At 40.8% G+C, this 25,730-nt stretch overlaps 4 protein-coding genes across 7 annotated transcripts in view; 1 reads left to right on the top strand and 3 right to left on the bottom strand.

Moving 5' to 3' along the window:
- The window catches only part of LOC100522627 (olfactory receptor 10T2-like), a 277,947-nt gene that overhangs the window by 41,307 nt on the left and 210,910 nt on the right, over positions 1 to 25,730 (bottom strand). The window lies entirely within an intron of this gene.
- LOC110255358 (olfactory receptor 5P1-like) overlaps positions 1 to 25,730 on the bottom strand; it is a 216,506-nt gene that overhangs the window by 55,556 nt on the left and 135,220 nt on the right. The window lies entirely within an intron of this gene.
- The window catches only part of OVCH2 (ovochymase 2), a 500,449-nt gene that overhangs the window by 342,851 nt on the left and 131,868 nt on the right, over positions 1 to 25,730 (bottom strand). The window lies entirely within an intron of this gene.
- On the top strand, positions 10,161 to 14,165 carry LOC100620542 (olfactory receptor 5P1-like). Its single transcript, XM_084978173.1, has 2 exons — positions 10,161 to 11,029; positions 11,197 to 14,165. Exon 2 carries the CDS (start codon positions 12,861 to 12,863, stop codon positions 14,016 to 14,018), a length of 1,158 nt encoding a protein of 385 aa, XP_084834299.1. The 5' UTR covers positions 10,161 to 11,029; positions 11,197 to 12,860; the 3' UTR covers positions 14,019 to 14,165.

Genomic DNA, 25,730 nt, shown 5'->3' with positions numbered 1-25,730 from the left:
TTCATTTATACTTACTAGTTTATCTCAAAAGATATTATAAAGGACAAATTAGCAGTCACATGCAGAGATACACAGCACCAAGGCTGAGAGGGTTTCCAGGGCAAGAGCTTCTACCACCATGAAGGTGGAGAGTACCACCTTCCTGGCATGTGGATCTGTTCACCTACCTATACCCCTCCACTCCATAGTTTAGGATTTTTACAGAGGCTAAGGATCAATATTAAGTCAGTTTCCAGTCCCTCTATTCTCCCTGAAGAATAGGAGGTGGAAATAAAGTTACAAACTTTAATCATGATTGGGTTTTGGTGAACTGAACCCAAACTGAAGCTCTCTGGCATCCTGTCAAGAATTCTCAGAACAAAAGACAGCCAGGAAATCCTAAGGTATTTAGGAGTCCTGTGTCAGGAACTATGGTCAAATACCAAATAATAGAATAAGAGATGAGGCACCTTGGCACTCCTATCATTCAGGAAATTACAGGGGTTTTAGGAGCCCTCTGAAAGGAACTGGGAACAGAAACCAAAGGTTTATTTCTATTGTGTGAAAGTTGACCAACTAGTGTGTAGTTATGGACTCCTCACAGCAAAATGATCATAAAAGAATTAAGATACTGGAACATTACAAGAATCCCATTCAGTCATTAGTAATTACCCAATAGATCACCATATTGTAAGAAAGTGTCCTCCAAGATAAAGCTACTCAGGTTTGCAGGCTTCCATTTGACCTTGTCAGGCTCTAAAAGCAAGAATGGACTTGTGGTTGTCAAGGGGGAGGTGGAGGGGGTGGGAGCAACTGGGAGCTTGCGGTTAGTAGATGTAAACTACTTTTTGCTTTTGGAATGGATTAGCAATGAGATCCTGCTGTGTAGCCCTGGGAACTCTGTCTAGTCCATCATGATGGAGCATGATAATGTGAGAAAAAAAGAATGTATACATGTATGTGTAACTGGGTCACCATGATGTGCAGTAGAAAATATAAAGAAATTTTAAAAATTAAAAAAAAATAAAAGCAGGAATGATCTCAGCAACATATGACTTCATGCTTTCATGCACATGATAGAATTAAGAGACAGTATTATCACTTCCTTTGAGCCTCTTTGCAGGTGTTAATCTAACACTGGATTTGTGGCACACAGCACTTCTGACTGTCCTGTAAAAATTCCAGGTGCATCCTGACTCCCATGACTGCCTGGAACTTAAGTACGGGAACTGAAGACAAAGACTAACTTTGCTCTGGATATGTGGACCCATAACTCAGAGATCAAAGTGATCTCAGGTCTCCTGTATCTTACCTCTGGAATATTTGAACATCCCTAAATGAGAGTTAATTCAAGTCAAAGATCAGTGACAGATATTAATTTCCAAATCTGTTAATTTTTCATATATCCTTCGGCATGTTGATGAGCAGTTCAAGGAGAAGGTGGAACAGGGGCATCAAATACTAATATTTTTGTGCTACTGTGACTTCAAAATCCAAGAGGAATATTTGACCACTTCCTTTAGGTTCTTATACACATAGATGTGGGAGAGTCATTCACCTATTAATTTAAAAAATAAGTTGTTGGACTTAATTAAATCTTATGAACTAAGTAAGCAAGGGATTTATGTTAATAAATAGAACACATTGGGACACAAAGCTAACCTCAATAAATTTAGGAGCATAGAAATTATCTCAAGTATCTTCTCTGACCACAATGCCATGAAATTAGAAATCAACCATGGGAAAAGAAATGAGAAAAAACCTACTCCATGGAGACTAAACAACATGCTACTAAAAAACCAATGAGCCAATGAGGAAATCAAGAAGGAAATTAAAAACTACCTTGAAACAAATGATAATGAAGACACAACCTCTCAAAATCTATAGGATGCTGTGAAAGCAGTGCTCAGAGGGAAATTGATAGCGATCCAGGCCTTTCTCAAAAAAGAAGAAAGATCCCAAATGGACAACTTAACCCTCCACCTAAACGAATTAGAAAAAGAACAAAAAAGTCCTAAAGTCAGCAGAAGGAAGGAAATTATAAAGATCAAAGAAGAAATCAATAAAATAGAGACTCAAAAAACAATAGAGAAAATTAATAAAACCAAGAGCTGGTTCTTTGAAAAGGTGAACAAAATTGACAAACCCCTGGCCAGACTCACTAAAAAGAGGAGAGAAAGAACCCAAATCACCAAACTTATAAATGAAAAAGGAGAAATCACAACGGATACAGCAGAAATACAAAAAACCATAAGAGAATACTATGAACAACTGTATGGCAACAAGTTTGACAATCTGGAAGAAATGGACAATTTTCTAGAATCTTACAGCCTGCCAAAACTGAATCAAGCAGAAACAGACCAACTGAACAGACCGATCACTAGAAATGAAATTGAAGAGGTCATAAAAACACTCCCTACAAATAAAAGTCCAGGACCACATGGCTTCACAGGCAAATTCTATCAAACATATAAAGAGGAATTGGTGCCCATCCTCCTTAAACTCTTTCAAAAGGTTGAAGAAGAAGGAATATTCCCAAAGACATTCTATGATACCACCATCACCCACATTCCAACACCAGAGAGACATACCACCAAAAAAGAAAACTACCGGCCAATATCATTGATGAATGTAGATGCAAAAATTCTCAACAAAATATTAGCCAACCGAATCCAACAACATATCAAAACAATCATACACCATCATCCCAGGTTCACAAGGATGGTTCAACATATGCAAATCAATCAACATCATACATCACATTAACAAAAAAAAGTCAAAAATCATATGATTCTCTCAATAGACGCGGAAAAATATTTTTTTATTTTTATATAATTTTTTTATTTTCCCACTGTACAGTGAGGGGGTAAGGTTATCCTTACATGTATACATTACAATTACATTCTTCCCCCACCCTTTCTTCTGTTTAAACATGAGTATCTAGACAAAGTTCTCAATGCTATTCAGCAGGATCTCCTTGTAAATCTCTTCTAAGTTGTGTCTGATAAGCCCAAGCTCCGGATCCCTTCCACTCCCACCCCCTCCCATCAGGCAGCCACAAGTCTCTTCTCCAAATCCATGATTTTCTAGAAAAAGCATTTGACAAAGTACAACAACCAGTCATGATCAAGACCCTCGCCAAAGTGGGTATAGAGGGAACATTCCCGTACATAATCAAAGCCATTTATGATAAACCCACAGCAAATATAATACTCAATGGGGAAAAACTGAAAGCCTTCTCACTCAAATCTGGAACAAGACAGGGATGCCCACTCTCACCACTGCTCTTCAACATCGTTTTGGAAGTCCTAGCCACAGCAATTAGACAAACAAAAGAAATAAAAGGCATCCATATAGGAAGAGAAGAAATCAAACTGTCACTGTATGCCGATGACATGATTCTATACCTAGAAAACCCTAAGGACTCAACCCCAAAACTCCTTGCACTGATTAATAAATTCAGCAAAGTACCAGGATATAAGATTAACATTCAGAAGTCAGTTGCATTTCTGTATACCAGCAATGAAACATTAGAAAAGGAATACAAAAATATGATACCTTTTGAAATTGCACCTCACAAAATCAAAAACCTCAGAATACACCTGACCAAAGAGGTAAAGGACCTATATGCTGAGAACTATAAAACTTTAACCAAAGAAATCAAAGAAGATGTAAAGAAATGGAAAGATATTCCATGTTCCTGGATTGGGAAAATCAATATTGTGAAAATGGCCATACTACCCAAAGCAATCTACAGATTCAATGTAATCCCTATCAAATTCCCCAGGACATTTTTCACAGAACTAGAACAAACCATCCAAACATTTATATGGAATCACAAAAGACCCAGAATCGCCAAAGCAATCCTCAGAAACAAAAACCAAGCAGGAGGCATAACTCTCCCAGACTTCAAGAAATACTACAAAGCCACAGTCATCAAAACAGTGTGGTACTGGTACCAAAACAGACAGACAGACCAATGGAACAGAAGAGAGAATCTGGAAATAAACCCTGACACCTATGGTCAATTAATCTTTGACAAGGGAGGCAAGAACATAAAATGGGAAAGAGAGAGTCTATTCAGCAAGCATTGCTGGGAAACCTGGACAGCAACATGCAAAGCAATGAAACTAGAACACACCCTCACACCATGCACAAAAATAAACTCAAAATGGCCGAAGGACTTAAATAAAAGACAAGACACCATCAAACTCCTAGAAGAGAACATAGGCAAAACACTCTCTGACATCAACCTCATGAATATTTTCTCAGGTCAGTCTCCCAAAGCAATGGAAATAAGAGCAAAAATAAACCCATGGGACCTCATCAAACTGAAAAGCTTTTGCACAGCAAAGGAAACCCAAAAGAAAACAAAAAGACAACTTTCAGAATGGGAGAAAATAGTTTCAAATGATGCAACTGACAAGGGCTTAATGTCTAGAATATATAAACAACTTATACAACCCAACAGCAAAAAATCCAATCAATCAATGGAAAAATGGGCAAAAGACCTGTATAGACATTTCTCCAAAGAAGATATACAGATGGCCAACAAACACATGAAAAAATGCTCAACATCGCTGATTATAACAGAAATGCAAATCAAAACTACCACAAGATACCACCTCACACCGGTCAGAATGGCCATCATCAATAAATCCATAAATAACAAGTGCTGGAGGGGCTGTGGAGAAAAAGGAACCCTCCTGCACTGTTGGTGGGAATGTAAACTGGTACAGCCACTATGGAGAACAGTTTAGAGATACCTTAGAAATCTATACATAGAACTTCCATATGACCCCGCAATCCCACTCTTGGGCATATAGCCAGACAAAACTCTCCTTAAAAGAGACACATGCACCCGCATGTTCATTGCCGCCCTATTCACAATAGCCAGGACATGGAAACAGCCCAAATGTCCATCGACAGATGATTGCATTAGGAAGATGTGGTGTATATATACACGGTGGAATACTACTCAGCCATAAAAAGTAATGACATAATGCCATTTGCAGCAACATGGATGGAACTAGAGACTCTCATCCTGAGTGAAATGAGTCAGAAGGACAACAACAAAAAACCAGTTATATGATAAATGTTATACGATAACAGTTATATGATAACAGTTATAACTGGAATCTAATATCCAGCACAAATGAAACTTTCCACAGAAATGAAAAACACTGACTTGGAGAATAGACTTGTGGCTGCCTGACAGGAGAGGGAGGGAGTGGGAGGGGAGAACTTTGGGTTATCAGATACAACTTGGAATAGATTTACAAGGAGATCCTGCTGAGTAGCACTGAGAACTATGTTTAGATACTCATAATGCAACAGAACAAAGGGTGGGAAAAACATATATACATGTAAGAGTAACTTGATCCCCATGCTGTACAGCAGGAAAATAAATAAATAAATAAATAATGAAGCCAATGATCTGTGCCTGGAGTGCTTCAGAGGGCTTTCTGTCTCATAGTGAGAACTCTGGTCTGAAGTACCAGGGGCAAGGACTCTGCACCTGGCACCCTATAAACATGTGAAATTAGATGAAGCACAAAGGAAAAAGTAAAAAAAAAAAAATAGATATTCTACACTAAGCCACTAGCAGTTCACCAATTACACTTTGGGGTATCCTACCCAAGCACTGGGTCCCACAAAAATTTCCAGTGCTTCCAGCTTTGGAAAGGGGTAGCAGAGAAGATGGCAGAGTAGAAGGACTTGAGCTCCCTTCCTCTCACATAAACACAAAATCACAACTAACTGTTGAGTAAGAATTGATGCAAATGAATGGAGCCCATTGAGCTAATACGGTGGAAACCAACCTCACAAAACGGCTGGAGACAAAAGTATAAACTTCAATCTCAGGAAGCTTGAAAAGGAACAAAAACTACATAAGAAACAAGGTAAATAAAAAACAGAAAGATACAGGAAATATGTCCCATAAAGAAAGAAATCTGTAGTATCATTGAAAAGTTTAATCAAAGTAAAAAGCCAGTAGGAGTAAGAATCAATAAAAAGGTAATAATATTAATTATACACATAAGATGCACAAAGAGGTGAATAACGATACACTCTGTAGGTATTAAGATGGTTAAAAACAGATAGCACAATTTTATATCAATAAACTAGGTAAATATGGGAGAAGGAAGTAGTTTCCAGAAGAACATAAACTTGCTGAAGCTGAAAAATATCCCCCTCATTCTTCAGGCTGGGAAAGGGAACATAGAGTAACTGAGAATCAAAGTTACTAGAAAACGTTATTTCTTCCGCATTTGTGCAACGACAATAAACATATGCCATAATGACCTCATTTTTCAGTAATTCTGTTTTTTATCAACCATGCACCCAAGCCTGAAAGGCTGTTTCAACCTACGACAGGAAATACTCATTTGCTAAACGGTCACCATTTCAGGACAGTGTTCAGGCTCAGAGTAATCTCTGCCACTAATCTCTCCACACAAACAGCAACCAGTCCACAACCAAACCCTAAAATCTCTGACCATACCCAGTATCCTTCAATAAGAATCTAAATATCTCAAAAAGCATGCACCTGGGAGTTTACTTTGTGGCTCAGCAGGTTAGGAATGTGACTGCAGTGGATAGGGCTGCTGTGAGGCACAGGCTTCATCCCAAGCCTGGTTTAGTGGATTAAAGATCTGGCAGCAGCTGTAGCAAAAATTTGCAATACTTTGGTTATGGCAAAAAAAGAAAGAAAAGAAAAGACACTCTCTCCATGTCCCTGATCTATCTCTGTTTGTAGTTAGGATCATTTGTGCCTTATTTTAGATTCCACATATAAGCCATATCATATGGTATTTGTCTTTCTCTTTCTGACATACTTCACTTTGTATGACAATCTCTAGTTCCCACTATGCTGCTGCACCTGGCATTCTTCTGTCCTTTTTATAGCTGAGTAGTATTCCTTTGAATATATGTATAACATCTTCCTAATCCATTCCCCTGTCGAAGGACATCAAGGCGGTTTCCATGACCGTGACCATGGTGAGCAGACTTGTGGTTGCCAAGGAAGAGCAGGTAGGGACTGGGATGGATGGAGAGTCTGGGATGGATGGAGAGTCTGGGGTTGGTGGATGAAAAGGGTGACATTTGGAATGGATGGGCAAGTGGGTCCTACTGTTCAGCACAGGGAACTGGCTATGACTGGGTCAATTTGCTGTACAACAGAAATTGAAGAAAATGTGCAAATCAACTGTAAGTTAATTTTTTAATTTTAGAAATTTTTTAAAAGTTATGTACCTACTCTCCATTACTGAGAGTCACAAGATGATTTTTGGAGAGCCCTCCGTCGCTACACTGACCCAATAACCTTGAGTTTGTCAGACTATAGGTAGGTTTCTGGTGGTCTGTGGCTGTTTTAGCTTTAACACTGAGGTTTTATAGACATACAGTTAAGTTGTGAGTCAAAGATTAATCTCAGGGAGATTTAGGATAACAAACATCATAACTGAGGGTTTCCTAAGTCGACTCGAAAAATAAACATTATTGGAGTCAAGACAGTAAAGGAAACTAGAGGTTAAATTGTCCGTGGAGATACTCAAATGGTTAGAAGTTGTCCTTGCTGATGACAAAGGTAGAGATGGAGAGATGATGTGGGATGCAGGAGCGCAAGTCCTCAGGGCATGAGGAATAGCAGGGAGCTCAATGGGGCAGACAGCAGGGGCCGTAGCTGGAATGTCATGAACATCACAAGTGAAGGATTGGGGACTGAGGAGGAAATAGAATATTTTGCAGAAGGTGACAGGGCTCCTTCCAACTCGGATGAATGCGTCTGGTGAGTGTTGATCAGAGACAACACATCCAGGCACTTTCTCCTATTTGTCTCACGTTTGAAACACATCACTAACTGGATACCTTTTCCAGGTAATTATATGCTACCCCACTTAAATCTCATGACCAGCCTATGAGATACCAATCCTTAGCCCCATTTATAGACCATGAACCTGACTCTCCAAGAGGGTAAACTATTTTCCTGACCTCATATATCTCAAACTGAACCCAGGTCACCTGAATTCAAAGGCCACACCTAATATTGCTCAGACTGCTTTTACAGGAAGGATCCCTTTTCCAAAAGCCCCCATGGATCAGTGATTTGGGGAAAGATCATACAACTAGGACCACTAAAAACATTAAATAAGGAAAAGTAATATACAAAAGCATAAATACAACTTTTAAATTATTGAAGCCAATACACCTAAATCAACATTCTCAAAACTCCCTAACAGTGCTTAAGAGCTCCCTCCAATTTCTGTCTTTGCTGCATACCAGACTGATGACAAACACTTTGAGAACCAGCACCCGTCCTTGGGCTGCACTTTGAGTGACAGGGGAATGGGCTTCGTGTCTGCTTCCTGGCTCCTTTTACTCCATGGCTTTCCCCACTACCTGACGTCCGCAGTGAAAGGAACTCTTTTGTTTACACAGGTAAAATCAGAGCACAGAAAACACTGACACTGGTCCCAAACTCCAGACAACTTTCTAGTCCAAGAACTCTTTCTCCAAGTCTCTGGACAAAGTGTCCATCCGGATCTTTGCAAATACACCTTTTGTTAGAAACTGGACCGTCCGCTGAAGCCACTTTAATGAGCCACAAGTCTACAAGCCATTTCTGCGGAACAAACTCAGGAATCCTCTTCTCACAGGGGAAGCAACAAAAGCCCAGGGGACTTGCCCTGTTCTATGAGAGCCTTCCTTCCCTCCCACCACACACACAGACACCCACCCTCACCCTGGCTGAAGGTCTGTAACTGGGCTCCTGGAGGAAGGGCGACAGTCAGCATTTCACACTCCCAGAGGTTCAGAGCACAACTACTTGTAAACATAGTGGGAAACATCTCTCTATTAAGAGCTCTTCAGAATCCACATCAGCAGCTCTGGCTCTGAAAGGTGAGTCCAGTAGTCATGGGTCTTTTTTAAATAATTTCAAATTTGATGGCTTCATTGAGAAATTAAAAGGAAACCAAACTCTCTCAACAACTTTCGTTCTTGACCCCTGTGGAACTGTGGCCTCAGCAAGGTTTGTACCACAGAAAGGTCCTTCTGGGCCCTGAAACCAGGCTGCTCAGGAGACCCCAGGGAAGTGTGGATGGTCTCAGCAGCCACAGTCACAGTGAAACTTGTGTAGCCACAGCCGTGAACAGGAAATCAGAAAGCAATGCCCTGGTGTTCAGTTTGGATGAGGCACAGAGCCCCGTGTCCCCTGTTGTCATCAAAAGGGACCCACTCCCTGAAGGAAAGGCTGGGGGAGAGTTAGAACCCCTGTGCCAGGTGGGGGGGCAGGAATGCGATGTCATGATGCAATACGCTAGAAAGAAACAAGGTAACCAGTGGAGAGGAAGGGAGGGACCAGAAGCAGGTGTCATATTGTGCAGTGACCATGAACACCAGACCCCAGAACTGAGACGGCATCAGACACGGTACTCCCTGTCTAAAATGCTCTAAAATGCTCCTAAAACATTTTAAATCATTAAAAATCTATCAACACTTTATCTTCAACAAAAATAGTTTCATAAAAATTTACTTAGCTCTGATGCGTATGAGCAGACACCTCTGAGTATTTTATAGATATCATTTCTCTTAACCTGACAACAATGCTGCATTATAGGGACAATTATTCCCATTTTACAAATGGAAAGACATGGGAATGAGAGAGATTGAAGGTCAGGGGCAAGTGAAAACACTGGCCACTAGGACTCCCAGGATTTGCATCTTCTCTCTCCAGCCTCCGTGATGCTGTCACACAGACAGAAGCCAACAGTGAAGGCACGGTTGGCCCCACTGAACTCTGCTTGGGTCAGAGGGCAAAGAGCACACATGCTGCCCAGTGCTTGGTCCCATTCCTCAGACCAGAGCCTGTTCATAGGCTGACTGGAGAATGGTGAGGGATCTGAAAGCTATGCCCCAGGTGGAATGCCCAAAGGATCTATGGGGTCTTACTTTTGGAAAAGGGAAGGCAGTAGGTGTGTGCTGGCTCTATTCAGATATTTCAGTGTTTTGATGTAGAAAGGAGGTGATTTGTGCCGTTGATGTCATGGGGGATGAAGTGCTATGACTAGAGATTTGTCATGATAGAGCTAACACCCTTGGTAGTACGTTAGCCTGTCACTAGAGTAATTTAAGTTTAGTTTATAAAGATTAATGAAACAGATCAAACCCATTCCTTCCTTTTGCTTTTGCTTTTTTTTCTTTTTTTTTTTCTTTTTCAGGGCTGCAGCCCATGCCACAGCAATGCTAGATCTAAGCCATGTTTGAGGTCTGTGCTACAGCTCATGGCAATGCCTGATACCTTAACCAACTGGGCGGGACCAGGGATAGAATCCACATCCTCATGGATACTGGTTGGGTTCATTAACCACCGAGCTGTGATGGGAACTCTGAGGCATGCATTTAGAAAGGCCATTAGTGATATTTTTGAAGTTTCATTATGCCATACTAAGGACCTGGGCATATATTCCATCCAGCGTTTCAGTTACAGAGATAATTAAGAAATTGGGAAACAGTTTGGGATACATTTTAGTGAAAATGTGAATAACTACAAGTAATATGTAAGGTGATTAAAAATGTAAATCTATTTCTATATGCCAGAAAATTAAATAAAAATAATGGTTATACTTAAAATTTTATGCTGAAAGTTTTTAGAGCACTAAAATAAATCACAATTTTTGTATTTTATAACATTTGAAAGGATTTAAAATTATTTCCATAATTCTGTTTTCTCATTCTGATAAATACTTCTTCTGTAACTTTTCCTGAATTTTTAGTATACCCTGAAACTATTGCTTAGGACTGCAGTAATTATTCCAGGTCATCCTTTATAATTTATCATCTATTCTGATTTTTCAGGACTGCTTGAAACAAAGAAACACTGCCTCTGTCACGACCAAATGGCAAAAACTAGAAAAGGTATTAAACTCTTTAGTGAAACTGTAACCAAGAACTCAACAAAACCGTGAACAATGGTTGTGTATTTTTACCATTGCAAGTCATGGGGATTCATTTGCATTGGAGCACAGAAGATAACTCTTAAGAAAAAGTATCTAGCAATGGGATTATTTTTAAACCATACCATGGAGTTCCCACGGTGGTGCAGTGGGTTAAGAATCTGGCAGCAGTGGCTTAGGTGGTGGTGGAGGTCGAGGTTCAATCCCAAGTCCGGTGCAGTCAGTTAAAAAATCTTGTGGTGCTGCTGCTGTAGCCTAGGTCACAGCTGTGGCTCAGATTCAGTCCCTGGCCTGGGAAGCTCTGTTTGCCATGGGTGCAGCCATTAAAAAAAGTCATATTTTTGGAATGTTCTTCTCCATATGCTCTGTCCCTTTTGCAAAATTACCAGTTCTGATGAGCAAAAAGTTGGCAATGGTTACATGTCAAAAATCAGTGGGTGACTAATGTCCAGCACTCCATGCAATCTCAAGCGGATCTCAGAAACTAGGCATGTGCGGAAGGATGTCATAAATTTCCCATTGAAAGGTAAAGAAAAATAGTTGTATTAAAGTTTTATAAATACTTTTATAAAATCTCAATTAAAACAGATAAAAGGGGAAAATTCATAACATACATTACCAAATTTACAACAGTTCACTCATGTGTCTACAGTCAGACTGGAAAAGAATAATATGAATTGTCAAGGATTTTTGAATTATATGAATATATGATTTTTACTTACAAACAACCTAAGCCATTAATTTACTTATCCTGCAATTATGCAACTTCCATACACTAATGAAAAGTTCACCGTCTTTCTCCTCTGAAAGACCTGGATTCTCTGGACAGGGAAGATAAATTGTTTTCATTTTGTGTTCCCCACTGCATCCTTATCACACTAATCAGAAAGAAATTGACCTCATAAGCCCTCTCAGCATATTTTATATCCAAACACAGGTTATGTCTTACACAGGGACAGAACACACACTGACTGAGGAGAGTGTTTATAAATTGGGGACAGTGTACTACTGTTAACAACCAAAAAACACACAAAATGAAACACAACCTAGTGCAAAGAATGGGAATCTAGGCATCTTCAAGGCACGATGTCAAGCCACGGGAAAGTGTTCTGCTAACCCTTGGAAGTCAGAGAAGACTTTGGAGAGAGAGGACCTTGAACAAGGAGTGGAGGTCACCCAGAGTACTGAGAGGATGGGAGCTCTTCGAGGGGGAGAAAAAGCAGCGAAGGCCAAAGAGCAGAGCGCATGGGGGAACTCGTGTGTGTGGGGGCACTGTAAATAGTTCAGGAAGGTTGGATCAGTGCAGGGGTAGGATGGGACCATCCCAAGGGACAAGCAACGTGTCACAGGCAGGAGGGACCTCAGAATGTGTGCACTGTGCTGCACTCAACAGGTCAGGGTGCATCCTGGAGGCTGGAGGAAGTGCTGAAAGATGAAAAGAACCTCTGTGGTATCACTTGCTCTTTCCTATAGCAATGGACCACTTTGGGAGATAGACGGTAAATTTTAAGGGCATGAGAAAAATGCAGGGGAAGAGATCATTTAAGCAGAATAATGACCAGGGCCACAAGTAAAGTAAGGATATCGGAATGGAAGTGCGATGAGCACATAAAATAGGGAGGTAACTGTAGGTAAGATCAATAGGGTTTTATGAGATGTAGCTCATGAGAGGAAGAAGGCTAGGATCGCTCTCGGGTTTCAGACATGAGCGACTGGGTAGATTGTGCTGTCATTCCACAGATACAGAATATAGGCGGAGTGGTCCAAGGAAAGGATGGTTTGGTGCTGGAGGTATTTGTGGCATTTGCACCTGGAGACTTCCAAGAGAAAAGGGAAGCAATAGATCTAGACCTGTGGAGACAGATTTGCCTAGAAGGCAAGGTTGCAGAGGTGTTTTAAAAGAGATATTATACAAGGAATACAATGAAGCAGAGATCAAGAAAAGGAAGGTGGAATCATTCTTCTTTTATGCAAAGAGGAAAGAGGGAAAAATCATCTAGAGCACCATATTTAGAAGCTGGAGAGAGGACGAAATTACTGTCAATGAGTATAAGGAATGACCAAGGACAACTGGAAATGTACAGAATGACACTATTTTTAACAAAGGAATATTCCCATTTCCCTCAACAGGAACAACCCACAGGAGAGATGGAGGCTGGAAACCACAGCAGTGTGACAGAGTTCATCCTTTTGGGGCTCACGGAGGATCCTGTGCTTGGTGTCATCTGCTTTGTGATATTTCTAGGCATCTATGTTGTCACCTTAGTAGGCAATGTCAGCATAATTCTTTTAATAAAAAGCTGTCCCCAGCTTCACACCCCCATGTACCTCTTCCTTGGCCATTTGGCTTCAGTAGACAGTGGTATTTCCACATCAGTCACACCAGTGATGCTTAGAGGTTTCCTTAGACATGGAGTGGCCATCACAACCGCTGGCTGTGAGGCCCAGCTCCTTTCTGTGGTTTTCTTTGGGACAACTGATGGCTTCCTGCTGGCCACCATGGCCTATGATCGCTATGTGGCCATCTGCATGCCCCTGCTCTATTCCACCCACATGTCCCCAAGAGTCTGTGTCCTCTTACTGGGGGCTTCCTATCTGGGTGGGTGTGTGAATGCTTGGATATTTACTAGTTGCTTGTTGAGTCTGTCCTTCTGTGGACCAAATCAGATAGACCACTTTTTCTGTGATTTCTCCCCTTTGGTGAAACTTTCCTGCTCAGATGTCTCTGTTCTTGAAATTCTCCCTTCCATCTCCTCTGGGTCCATCATCGTGGTCACAGGAATTGTCATAGTTCTCTCTTACATCCGCATCCTCATCACCGTCCTGAAGATGCCCTCCACTGAAGGAAGACACAAGGCCTTCTCCACCTGCACCTCCCACCTCACAGCCGTTACTCTCTACTATGGAAGTCTTACCTTCATTTATGTGATGCCCAAGTCCAGCTACTCCACTGACCAGAACAAGGTGGTCTCTGTGTTCTACAGTGTGGTGATCCCCATGCTGAACCCCCTCATCTACAGCCTCCGGAACAGAGATGTAAAGGAGGCCCTGAGGAAGACCACTCTCAGAGTATCTCAGTAGGACTCATTCTTAGCCTTTCTAGTGACTTGTAAACTGTTCTTCTTTTTTGCTTCATTTTACCAGTATCACACTACTGTGAGCAACCAAATGCTGCAGGCTGAGTCCTTAAAGTAAAATCACACTTCTAACCCTCTCGCTCATACTCCTGTAAACTGTTTGGGACACATGTTACAAACAGAAATAATGATAGCAATAATTGTCACCATCGTGTATCAACACCTGTGGGTGCCTAGGACTTTTTCTTTCATTCCTTTAGCAAACAATAGTGTGTAGCCAACCCTGCTCTAAGCACATTGGGATAGGAACTGGTTGCTTTGTCCCCAAAATCCTAAGTAGTACTATTATGTCTATTTGAAAAATGAATCATCTAGGGGCACACAGACATGTAGATATCCAAAATCAGGCAGCTAGGAAGCTGGGGTCCAAGGTCTGAATCCAGAATGTCTGGGTCCAAACCACAAGGCCTCTTCATTTAGTTTTCACAGCAACCTCACGATGCTGGTATTATGAATTCACCTCCATTCACAGATGAGATTACTGAGAGAGTCTTGGAGAGCCAATAGTCTGTCTGGAGGCCGATGGACTCAAGTCCTCTGATTCCCCGCTCTTGCTCTACACTATAAGACCCGGTCAGGCCAATGACTTCAGCCCCGTTACTGATCTAGTGGATGTGACCAGGAGAAGCAAGCCTAAACTGTCCCTGTGGCTTCGTCTTTGGAACAAACTCTTCCCCCAACAAGGTCGAGGATGTCAAGAGCCCAAAACAAGGGTGAGAATGGGAAAACTGGATTGATTCCCATCCATAGGAAATCAGGTCTGGACACCACAATCATATGAATTGCCTGAAATCATATCCAAATTTAAGCACATGTTGAAAGTAAACTCCTTTTTGGTGTAATTGCAACTTCCTTATTTGTAGAGATTAAAAAGTGGATCTTTTCATTCTAAGCATTGTAATTAATGTTTTAACTACAACCAGAGTTCCGGAAGCTAGACTTATTAAGAAATCAGTACCCATACAAAAACTAGAACCATTGTCAAAGGTTGTACTAAATGTATTTCTTGCATAGTAATATTCCAATTTTTATGTCATCACCATAGACTTGAATTGCAAAGAGACTTTTTTTTTTGGAGTATTAGAAGTCTTAACAAAGACAACTGTTTAAAGCATCTAAAAGCACATCTTAGATCATAAAATTTCCTGTCTCACCATAGTGGAGTGAGAGTCATGACGCCTGAGAAACTCCATCGGAAAACCAACAAAATGGAAAATATTCATTGACTACTACTAAATGGAAATGCATAATACATATAGTATCATTGCACAATTTAAGTGGAAACTATGTAACAAACTGTAAAAATCACCAAAGATACTACGTTTGAAATGATTAAACAAAGGGTAATGGAGCATTCTTCATGCACAGCATTATTTATAAAACATGGGTGGTGCGTTTACCCCTATTCCCACCAAATGGAAAATAAAATACATTAAATGTCAGAATATCCACGTGATGCTCTATTCTTTCCATCAACTATGACACTAACTGCAGGTCAGACTTCAAACGTTTAAGGGCTCAGTTCCAACAGACTCCCCTCCCTTCAGACACAACTACAAGTAATGGGTCCATAGGCTACCAAGTCAGGGCTTCCCACAACCTTCTCCCGGGTCTGATAATTTCCTGGAATGTCTCACAGAACTCAAAGAAATATTCACTTACACTTACCAGTTTATCACAAGAGATGTTGTAAAAGACAAATGAGCAGCCACATGCAGAGACACACAGCACCAGGTCTGGGGGCTTCCTAGGGCAGGAGCTTCTATCACCATGAAGCTGGAGAGCACCACCCTCCTGGTACATGGATCTGCTCACCGACCTGGACCCTCTCCTCTCCATAGCTTAGCATTTGTATGGAGGCTAGGGATCAATATTTAGTCAGTTTCAAGCTCCACCATTCTCCCTGAAGAATCGGAAGTGGAAATAAAGGTACAAACTTGTAATCACGGTTTGCCATTTTTGATGCACAGACCCCGGCTTGAAGCTGTCCTGGATCCTACCAAGAGCTCTCAGAACAGAAGACACTCAAGAAATTCTAAAGGATTTAGGAGTCCTGTATCAGCAACCATGGTCCAAGACCAAATAATAGAATAAAAGGTTAGGAGCATCTACCACTCCTGTCATCCAGGGAATTACAAGGGTTTTAGGAGCCCTCTGTCAGAAGCTGGGAACAGAGAGCAAAGATGTATTTATAGTGCATAAAAGCTCACTAACTAATGTGCTGTTACGGACCCCGCACAGCAAAATGATCATCAAAGAACAAATCTATTGGAACAGTACTAGAATCCCATTCGGTCATTAATAACTACTCAATCCATCACCATATCACATGAAAGTGTCCTCCAAGATGAAGCTATTCCAGTTGGCAGGCTTCCAGTTGACCTTGTCAGCTTCTAAAGGCAGGAATGGTCTCGGCAACACATGACTTCGTGCTTTCATGCAAATGACAGAATTGAGCCAAGAGACAGAATCATCACTTGCTTTGAGCCTCTTTCCAGATGTCACTCCAACACTGGATTTGTGGCACACAGCACTGGTGACTGTCCTGTAAAAGTTCCAGGTGCATCCTGACTCCCATGACTTCCTGGAACTTAGGTATGGGAACTCTGCGTTCTGAATACCAAGACTAGTTTTCTCTGGATGTGGGGACCCATAACTCAGAGGTCAGAGTCTTCCCAGATCTCCTGTGTCTCACCTGAGGTCCATTTGAACATCAATAATGGAGAGTTGATTCAAGTCAAAGATCAGTGACCGACATTAATGCCCAAATCTGTTCAGACTGACATATACCCCTTGGCAAGCACCCCCCCCCCACCCACAGCATGTTCTCTCAGAGTTCTCCACGTGGTTTTAATGGGGGTAGTCAAACTTCCACGGGGCAGCCATGAGCTCCAGGAGGAAATCCTCCAGCAGACCCAGGCAGGGCCACAAAGGCTCTCGTCACTGAGATGCAACATTCCCAGATCATTATTTCCATGGTATTCCCTGTGTACTCATGCCAACGAGACCCGTCCAAACGCAAGGGAAATCGGACGGCACCTCTTAAGATGAAACACAGCAGAGAAGTTGTCCATGTTTTCATCTCTCTCAGCATCACAAGGGAATGTTTGATGGGTGCTATGGGAGCAAGAGTCGATATTTCCTAGTTGGCCTCCCTAAGCTTAAGATGCCTGTTTCTGCCAAATGCATACATCTAGTAACACAGAGCAGAATTCAGGATCAGACATATACATGAGGGGCTGAACAGAAGGAGATCAGCGTGGTGCAGTGGGAAGACACGGGGCTCACCTCCCCCAGGAACGTTCTGAAAATCCATCTGCCTGTGGAGGACTTCTCACTGAAAACGAACTGGAGACTCACAGGAACGCTCGTACACTCAAGGCGGCAGAAGAAGATCCCCAGGAGTCAGGGAGGGAGGGAAGAGTCAGATCAGGACCAGTGCACCTGGGAGCTGACACAGGGGAGGAGGGGATTTCATGGGCTGGACATCCTCCTGGGGGAACGAGCTGTTGGAACCACATACTGGGCACCCCAGCCCGGGTTTCTGACCCTGGGAAGATGTCTTCCCTTTGCTGGTTTGAACCACACTGAGACGTGCAGGAGGGATGCACAAAACCTAGAATCCACTCCTGATGAGCACATGCCCTCCTGCCCACTCCCGGGAACAAGGCAGAGGAAGCAGACTGTAATTGTGTGGGACTCTGACCCGGTACCAGTGACCACCCCAGTGTGCAGCCCATGATGAATGTCCACGGCAGAGCCTCCGGCTCTGGCACTGCTCCCCTCTGGGGAATAGGTGCTATTCCTGGCAGCAGGGAGAGCACACAGTTGCAACAGAGCCAGCTCATACCCAACACTTAGGGCTTCTGTTCCAGCAACTTTGGACATGACCCTGCCCCCAGTAGGGCAGTGACAGCCATCGAGGAGAGGAGAAACCCCTCCTCACATCTGCCTCTAGCTCTGGCTAATCTGCTGGATTGCCCTAGCATGCACCTCCCACCCCAGCCTGCAGCAGGCTCCACCTGCATGCTCTTTCTTTACCCACCAAGATGTGAGTGCCACAGTGCCTAGGGACTAGCTGCAGCTTGCTCCATGCTGAAGCTCTAACACCTCCAGCTCTAGCCACACCCCCCACAAAGCTGGTAATTGCTGTCAAGCCACAGGAGAAGCCATTGTTCACACCAGGCTCTGGTTTAGCCCATCCATCTCCAGTCCTAATTTCCACCAAGGTGCTGGCTGCCACCACACCCTAGGAAAAGCCATGACCACTGCACCCTTCAGATCCAAGTCTCCCACCAAAGTCACTGAGCACACAAAGACTGCATGTAGATGCTCCCCAGCAAAGACACCACTTCCAAACTGGGAGGAGGTAACTGTTTCACTTAATTTCATAGGGGCAGAGAAAGTTAAGCAAAATGAGAAGACAAAGGGATTCGTAACAAGGGAACAGGGGAAAAAACTGGAGAAAAACTAATGAAAAACATGTAAACAACTTAGCAGGTAAATAATCAAATTATTAGTAATAAGAATGCTGAATGAAATAGAGATAATAATTGATGAACACAGTGAGAATTTTAATGAGGATATAGGTATATAATGGAATAGTATACAGCCCTCTCTCCCAAAAAAGGATAGAATTGTGACATTCACAACAACATAATAGATTAAGAGGGTATTATGCTTCCTGAAATAAGTCAGATAGAGGAAGACAAATACTGTATGTTATCACTTATATATGGAATCTAAAATAAAACACATAAATGAATATAACAAAACAGAAAGAGTCTCACATAAGGAACAAACTAATGGGTAGTGTGGGGAGATGGGAAAGGGAGGGGCAACAGAGCAGTACTGGAGCAAGGGGTACAAACTACTATATATAAAATAAACAAGCTACAATGATATATTTTGCAGCTTATGGAATACAGCCAATATTTTAATTATAGCTTTAAATGGAATTCAACTTATAAAAATGCTTAATCACTACACTGTACATCTGGAACTAATATCGTATCATAAATGAGCTATACTTCAATTAAAAAGAAATTTAAAATTGACAGAACACTGTAAACAAGCTATAATGGAAAAAAATAAAAATCAACATTAAAAAAAAAGAATTAAAAGCAAAAAAGAGAACAAGAAATCCAGTGATATGGGAGTTGCCATCATGGCTCCGTGGTTAACAAATCTGACTGGAATTCATGAGGATGTGGGTTTGATCGCTGGTTTCACTCAGCAGGTTAAGGATCCAGCATTGAAGTTAGCTGTGGAGTAGGTCACTGATGTGGCTTAGATCCTGCGTTGCAGTGGCTCTGGTATAGGCCAGTGGCTACAGCTCTGATTTGACCCCTAGCCTGGGAAACTCCATATGCCATGGATGTGGCTGTAAGAAGACAAAATGCCAAAAAAAGAAAAATTCAACTGCCAATAGGAACATAAAAATACATGTTACTAATCACTGGGGAAATGCAAATCAAAACCACACTGAGTTATTATCTCGCAGCTGTTAGAATGGCCATCAAGAAGAGAAGAGGTAACAACTGCTGGCAAGAGTATGGAGACAAGGAAAACTTTGTACACCACTGGTTCAAATGGAAATTGGTATGAAACAAAAACAATCTAAAAACCAGTATAGGGATCCCTCAAAAAAATTTCTAGTAGACTTACTTCATTCGATATGAGTCTCTAGTTCCATCCATGTTGCTGCAAATGGCATTATTTTGTTCTTTTTATGGCTGAGTAGTATTCCACTGTGTATATATATATATATACACACCACATCTTAATCCAATCATCTGTCAATGGACATTTGGGTTGTTTCCATGTCTTGGCTATTGTGAATAGTGCTGCAATGGACATGTGGGTGCATGTGTCTTTTTTAAGGACAGTTTTGTCTGGATATATGCCTTTAGAATGGACTAGCAATGAGGTCCTGCTGTGTAGCACTGGGAACTCTGTCTAGTCACCTATGATGGAACACAACATGTGAGAAAAAAGAATGTATACATGTATGTGTAACTGGGTCACCATGCTGTATAGTAGAAAATATATATATATATAAATAAATGATAAAAAATTCTTATACAAATTTAAAAAAAATTACTAGTAGAACCATATAAGATCCAGAAAGTCCACCTTTGGGTATATAAATAAAGAAAATGAAAAGAGAAATTTGAATACATATCTATCCTTCCACATGTATTGCAGCATCACGCCACAATGGCCAAGAGTGAAAACAAACTAAGTAATAATCAACAGATGAATAGAGCAAAGAACTTGAAATTGATTCTGAACACAATCAGTCAATAGGGAAGTACCAACTAAAATAAAAGTGCTAATGCTACACTCACATTAGAATAGCTTTTTTTTTTAACTGACAATACCAAGTGCTAGAAAGGACACAAAGCAAACAGAACTGAATAAAATACTGGCTGGAATGGAAAATGGTGCAGCCATTTGAAAAACAATTTTGCACGTTTAAGGAAACATATGCTAACCATAACACCTAGCAAGTATGATCTTAAGATTTTTGTCCAAGAGAAATAAAAACATATCCACACAAAGGCTTGCATGGAGATATTCACAGAAGCTTTATTCACATTGGCAAAAAATTAGAAAGTACCCAAAAGTCCATTATTGAATAAACAAGTGAAGAAACAGTGGTACATTCATGTGATGGCTATGTTTGAGAATGTTATTACACAATCCAGACTTTCTATAACGTATACTTCATGACATCCAGAACATCATTCAAAATAGTTGGCACATTAAAAAAGACACATATAACCCAAACTCAAGACAGTAGGTTGGAAAATGGCCTGCCGCCAGGTTGAATCAGTATGTGCATGGCTCTTGTCACAAGGCTGGCCCAGCTGAGGTGTCAGGAGCAGCCATCTCATAGTGAGAATTCTGGTCTGAAGTACTAGGGGCAAGAACTCTGCACCCGGCACCCTATAAACGAGTTAAAATAATGAAGCACAAAGGAAATGGTTGAAAAGGGTTTCCCACACCGAGCCTCCAGCAACTCATCAATTACTGTTTGGGAATCCCTACCCGAGTACCAGGTCCCATGAAAATTTCCAGTCCTTCCAGCTTTGGAAAGGGGTCAGAGAGAAGATGGCAGAATAGAAGGACTTGAGCTCACTTTCTCTCACATAAACACAAAATCACAGTAACTGTTGAACAAACATTGACAAAAAAGACTGTAACCCATCAAGCTAATATGTTGGAAACCAATCTCTAGAAAATGCAGAAAACAAAAGAATAAGCTACCAGGAGACCAGATTAAGATGGCAGAATTTAAGGACTGGGGCTCACCTTCTCTCATAAAAATAACAAAATTACAACCCAATACTGAACACCCTTCAAACAAATGGACTGGAAACTTTCAAAGAGATGTCCTACTCCAGAAAACTATGTGGCGGCCACATCCAAGACTGTAGGGGGGCAATTTAGTGAGGTAAGCAACCCCATACCCACTGGGTGGGAAGCCCACAGACTGGAAAGTAATTGTATCACAGAGACTCATCTACACAAATGAGATATCTCAGCCCCACATCAGGTCCCCATGCCTTGGCATCTGGCATTGGGAGAAAGAGCCCCTGGACCATCTGGCATTGAAGGCCAGTGGGGCTTGTGAACAGGAGCTCCACAGGACTGGGGGAAATGGAGACCACATTCTTGAAAGGCACACAAGCTTTCATGTGCACTGGGCCCCAGGGAAAAGAAGAGTCTCCATAGGAATCCGGGTTGGACCTGACTGCAGTTCTTGGAGGAGCACCTGGGAAAACAGGGGGTGACTGTGGCTCATTGTGGGGGAAGGAGATTGGAGGCAAAGATCTCAGGAATATTCATCAGCATGCATTTTTCTGGAGGGGGTCATTTTGGGAAAATCTGGCCAACCCATCACTGCTGAGAAGCCCTAGGTAAAATGATAATCCAGGTCTGATCACAGCCCCACCCATCAGTTACAGGCTGCCTAAAGACATCCTCAGGAATACAGCCACCTCCTATCTTACCCAGGGACAAAGCCCCACCCATCAGAGGGATAGGACTCAGCCCCATCAGCCAGTGGGCAGGCACCAGCCCCTCCCATCAGGAAGCCTACAGCAAGCCCCCTTACCAACTTCAGCCACAAGAGAGGAAAGACATCAGAAGTAAAAGAGGCTACAACTCTATTGTCTGCAAAAAGGAGACCACACCAAAAACCTATGAAAATGAAACAGCAGAGAACTCTCACTCAAATAAAGGAGCAAGAAAAAAAAAAACAGATCTGGAGATTATCAGCCTCCAGCAAAAAGTCTTTAGACTGACGATACTAAAGATGATGCAAGACACTGGAATTAAACTGAAGGTAAAGACTGATAAATTAAAAGAATAACTGAGCAAAGAAATAGAGGATTTATGGATTAAGCAAGCAAAATAAAAAAAACAGAAATTTAAAAAATTAGAAGCAAACAGCAGCAGAATACAGGATGCAGAATGATTAAGCAAGGTGGAGGACAGACTAGTGGAAATCACTGATGCAGAACAGAAAAGAGAAAAAAGATTGAAAAGAAATGAAGACAGTCTCAGAGAACTCTGGGACAACATTAAATGCATGAACATCTGTATAATATGGGTGCCAGAAGGAGAAGAGAGAAAGGGTAAGAAAAAGTATTGGAAGAGATAATAGCCAAAAACTCCTCTAACATGGAAAAGGAACCACTCATTCAAATCCAGGATGCACACCAAGTACTATATAAAATAAACCCAAGAGGGAACACCCCAGGCCACTTAATAATCAAATGGACCAAAATTAAAGATAAAAAGAAAATACTGAAAGCAGCTAGGGAAAAGAAACAAGTAATATACAAGGGAACCTTGATAAGGTTATCAGCAGATTTTTCAGAAGAAACTCTGCAGGCCAGAAGGGAGTGGCATGATATACTCAACAGGATGAAAGGAAAAAACCTCCAACCAAGATTACTCTACCCAGCAAGGCTCTCATTCAGATTTGAAGGAGAAATCAAAACCTTCCCAGATAAGCAAAAGCTGAGAGAATTCAGCAACACTAAACCAGCTTTATAACAAATACTAAAGGAGCTTCTCTAGGCAGAAAAGAAAAGGCAACAACTAGAAATAAAAACACTGCAAATGCAAATGACAAGGTTCACCACTAAAGGCATATATAAAATAAAGGTTGGACATCCTCCATGCACAAATAGGCTACCAATATCAGAAATAATGAGAAGAGGAGAGTACAAATGCAGGGCACTGGACATGCACTTGCAATTAAGAGACCAACAACATAAAAAATTCTCATAGACATATATATATATATATATATATATATATATATATATATATATATATATATGGAGAGAGAGAGAGAGAGAGATTCCTACATCAAAACTTCAGGGTAACTGTAAACCAAAAATCTACAATTGATGCACACACAAATAAGAAAAATCAATTCAAATAGAACACTAAAGTAAGTCATCAAACCACAAGAGAACAAGAGAAGAAAGAAAGAAAAAAGAGCAACAAAAACAAATCCAAAACAAATAATAAAAAGGCAATAAGAATGTACATATCAATAATTGCCTTAAATGTAAATGGACTAAATGCCCCAACCAAAAGACATAGACTGGCTGAATGGATGCAAAAACAAGACCCATGTAGGTGCTGTCTTCAAGAGACCCACTTCACTTCTAGGGACACATACAAATTGAAAGTGAGAAGGTGGAAGGAAATATTCCACATAAACGGGGATCAAAAGAAAGCTGGAGTAGCAATACTCATATTGGACAAAATAAAGCTTCAACTAAAGAATGTTAATAGTCACAAGGAAGGACATTACATAATGATCAAAGGATCAATCCAAGAAACTATAACAATTGTAAATATATATGCACCCAGCATAGGATCACCTCAATATATAAGGCAACTGGTAACAACCTTAAAAGGACACATCAACAATAACACAATAACAGTGGGAGACTTTAACACCCAACTTACACCAATGGATAGATCATCCAGACAGAAAATCAACAAGCAAACACAGGCTCTGAATGAAGCATTAGACCAGATGGACTTAATAGATATTTATAGGACATTCCATCGAAAAGCAGGAGAATACACATTCCTTTCAAGTGCACACAGAACATTCTCTAGGATTGATCACATCTGGGCCACAAATCAAGCCTCAGTAACTTTAAGAAAATTGAAATCATATCTAAATAAATAAATAAATAAATAAATAAATAAATAAAAGAAAAAAAAAGAAATCATATCAAACATCTTTTCCAACCACAACACTATACAACTGGAAATCAACAAGAAAAAAACTGAAAAAAACACAAACACGTGGAGACTAAACAACATGCCACTAAACAACCAATGGATCACTGAAGAAGTCAAAGAGAAAATTAAAAAATACCTAGAAGCAAATGACAACACAGGTACAACACTCCAAAACCTATGGGATCCAGCAAAAATTGTCCTAAGATGGAAGTTTATAGCAATACAAGCTTACCTCAGGAAACAAGAAAAAGCTCAAATAAACAACCTAACTTTACAGCTAAAGCAGTTAGAGAGAGAAGAACATACAAGATCTAAAGTTAGCAGAAAGAAAGAAATCATAAAGATCAGAGCAGAAATCAATGAAACAGAAACGAAGAAAACCATAGAAAAGATCGATGAAACAAAAAGATGGTTCTTTGAAAAGATCAACAAAATTGATAAACCCTTAGCCAGACTCATCAAGAAAAAAAAGAGAAGTCTCAAATCAATAAAATTAGAAATGAAAAAGAAGTAACAACAAACATCACAGAAATAAAAAGGATCATAAAAGATTACTAAATGCAACTATATGCCAATAAAATGGAAAACCTAGAAGAAATTGACAAATTCTTATAAAACTACAATCTTCCAAGACTACATCAAGATGAAATAGAAAAGAAGAATGGGCCAGTCACAAGTACTGAAACTGAAACTGTGATTTTAAAACTTCCAACAAACAGAAGTCCACACCAGATGGCTTTACAGGCAAATTCTACCAAACATTTAGAGAAGAGCTAACAACTATCCTTCTGAAACTATTCCAAAAATTTGCAGAGGAAGGAACATTTCCAAACTCATTCTATGAGGCCACCATCACCCGGATACCAAAAACAAAGATATGACCAAAGAGAAAATTACAGACCAATGTCACTGAGGAACATAGATGCAAACATCCGCAACAGAGTACTATCAAACCGAATCCAACAATACATTAAAAAACTGTACATCATGATCAAGTGGGATTTATCCCAGGGATGCAAGGATTCTTCAACATCCGCAGATAAATCAGTGTGATACATCACATTAACAAACTGAAGAATAAAGACCATATGATCCTCTCAATAGATGCTGAAGAAGACTTTGACAAAATCCAACACCCATTTCTGATAAAAACTCTCAGAAAGTGGGCATAGAGAGAACTTACCTCAACATAAGAAAGGCCATATATGACAAACCCAGAGCTAACATCATGCTCAATGGTGAAAATTGAAAGAATTGCTGCTGATATCAGGAACAAGTCAAGGATGTCCTCTTTTGCCATACTATTCAACATAGTTTTGGAAGTCCTAGCCAAGGCAATCAGAGAAGAAAAAGAAACAAAAGGAATCCATAT

Source organism: Sus scrofa, chromosome 9, assembly GCF_054392235.1.
Source record: "Sus scrofa isolate SSC_HxYL_T2T_F1_AM1 chromosome 9, Sscrofa_HxYL_maternal_Yorkshire_Landrace_v2.0, whole genome shotgun sequence".
In the NCBI taxonomy this organism is placed as follows: Eukaryota; Metazoa; Chordata; class Mammalia; order Artiodactyla; family Suidae; genus Sus; species Sus scrofa.
The sequence above is the reverse complement of the archived record's forward strand: the minus strand, read 5'-3'. Positions and strand labels throughout refer to the sequence as shown.

Coding starts and splice junctions, on each gene's coding strand:
- LOC100620542 (XM_084978173.1), top strand. CDS start 12,861: ATGAAGCAGAGATCAAGAAAAGGAAGGTGGAATCATTCTTCTTTTATG.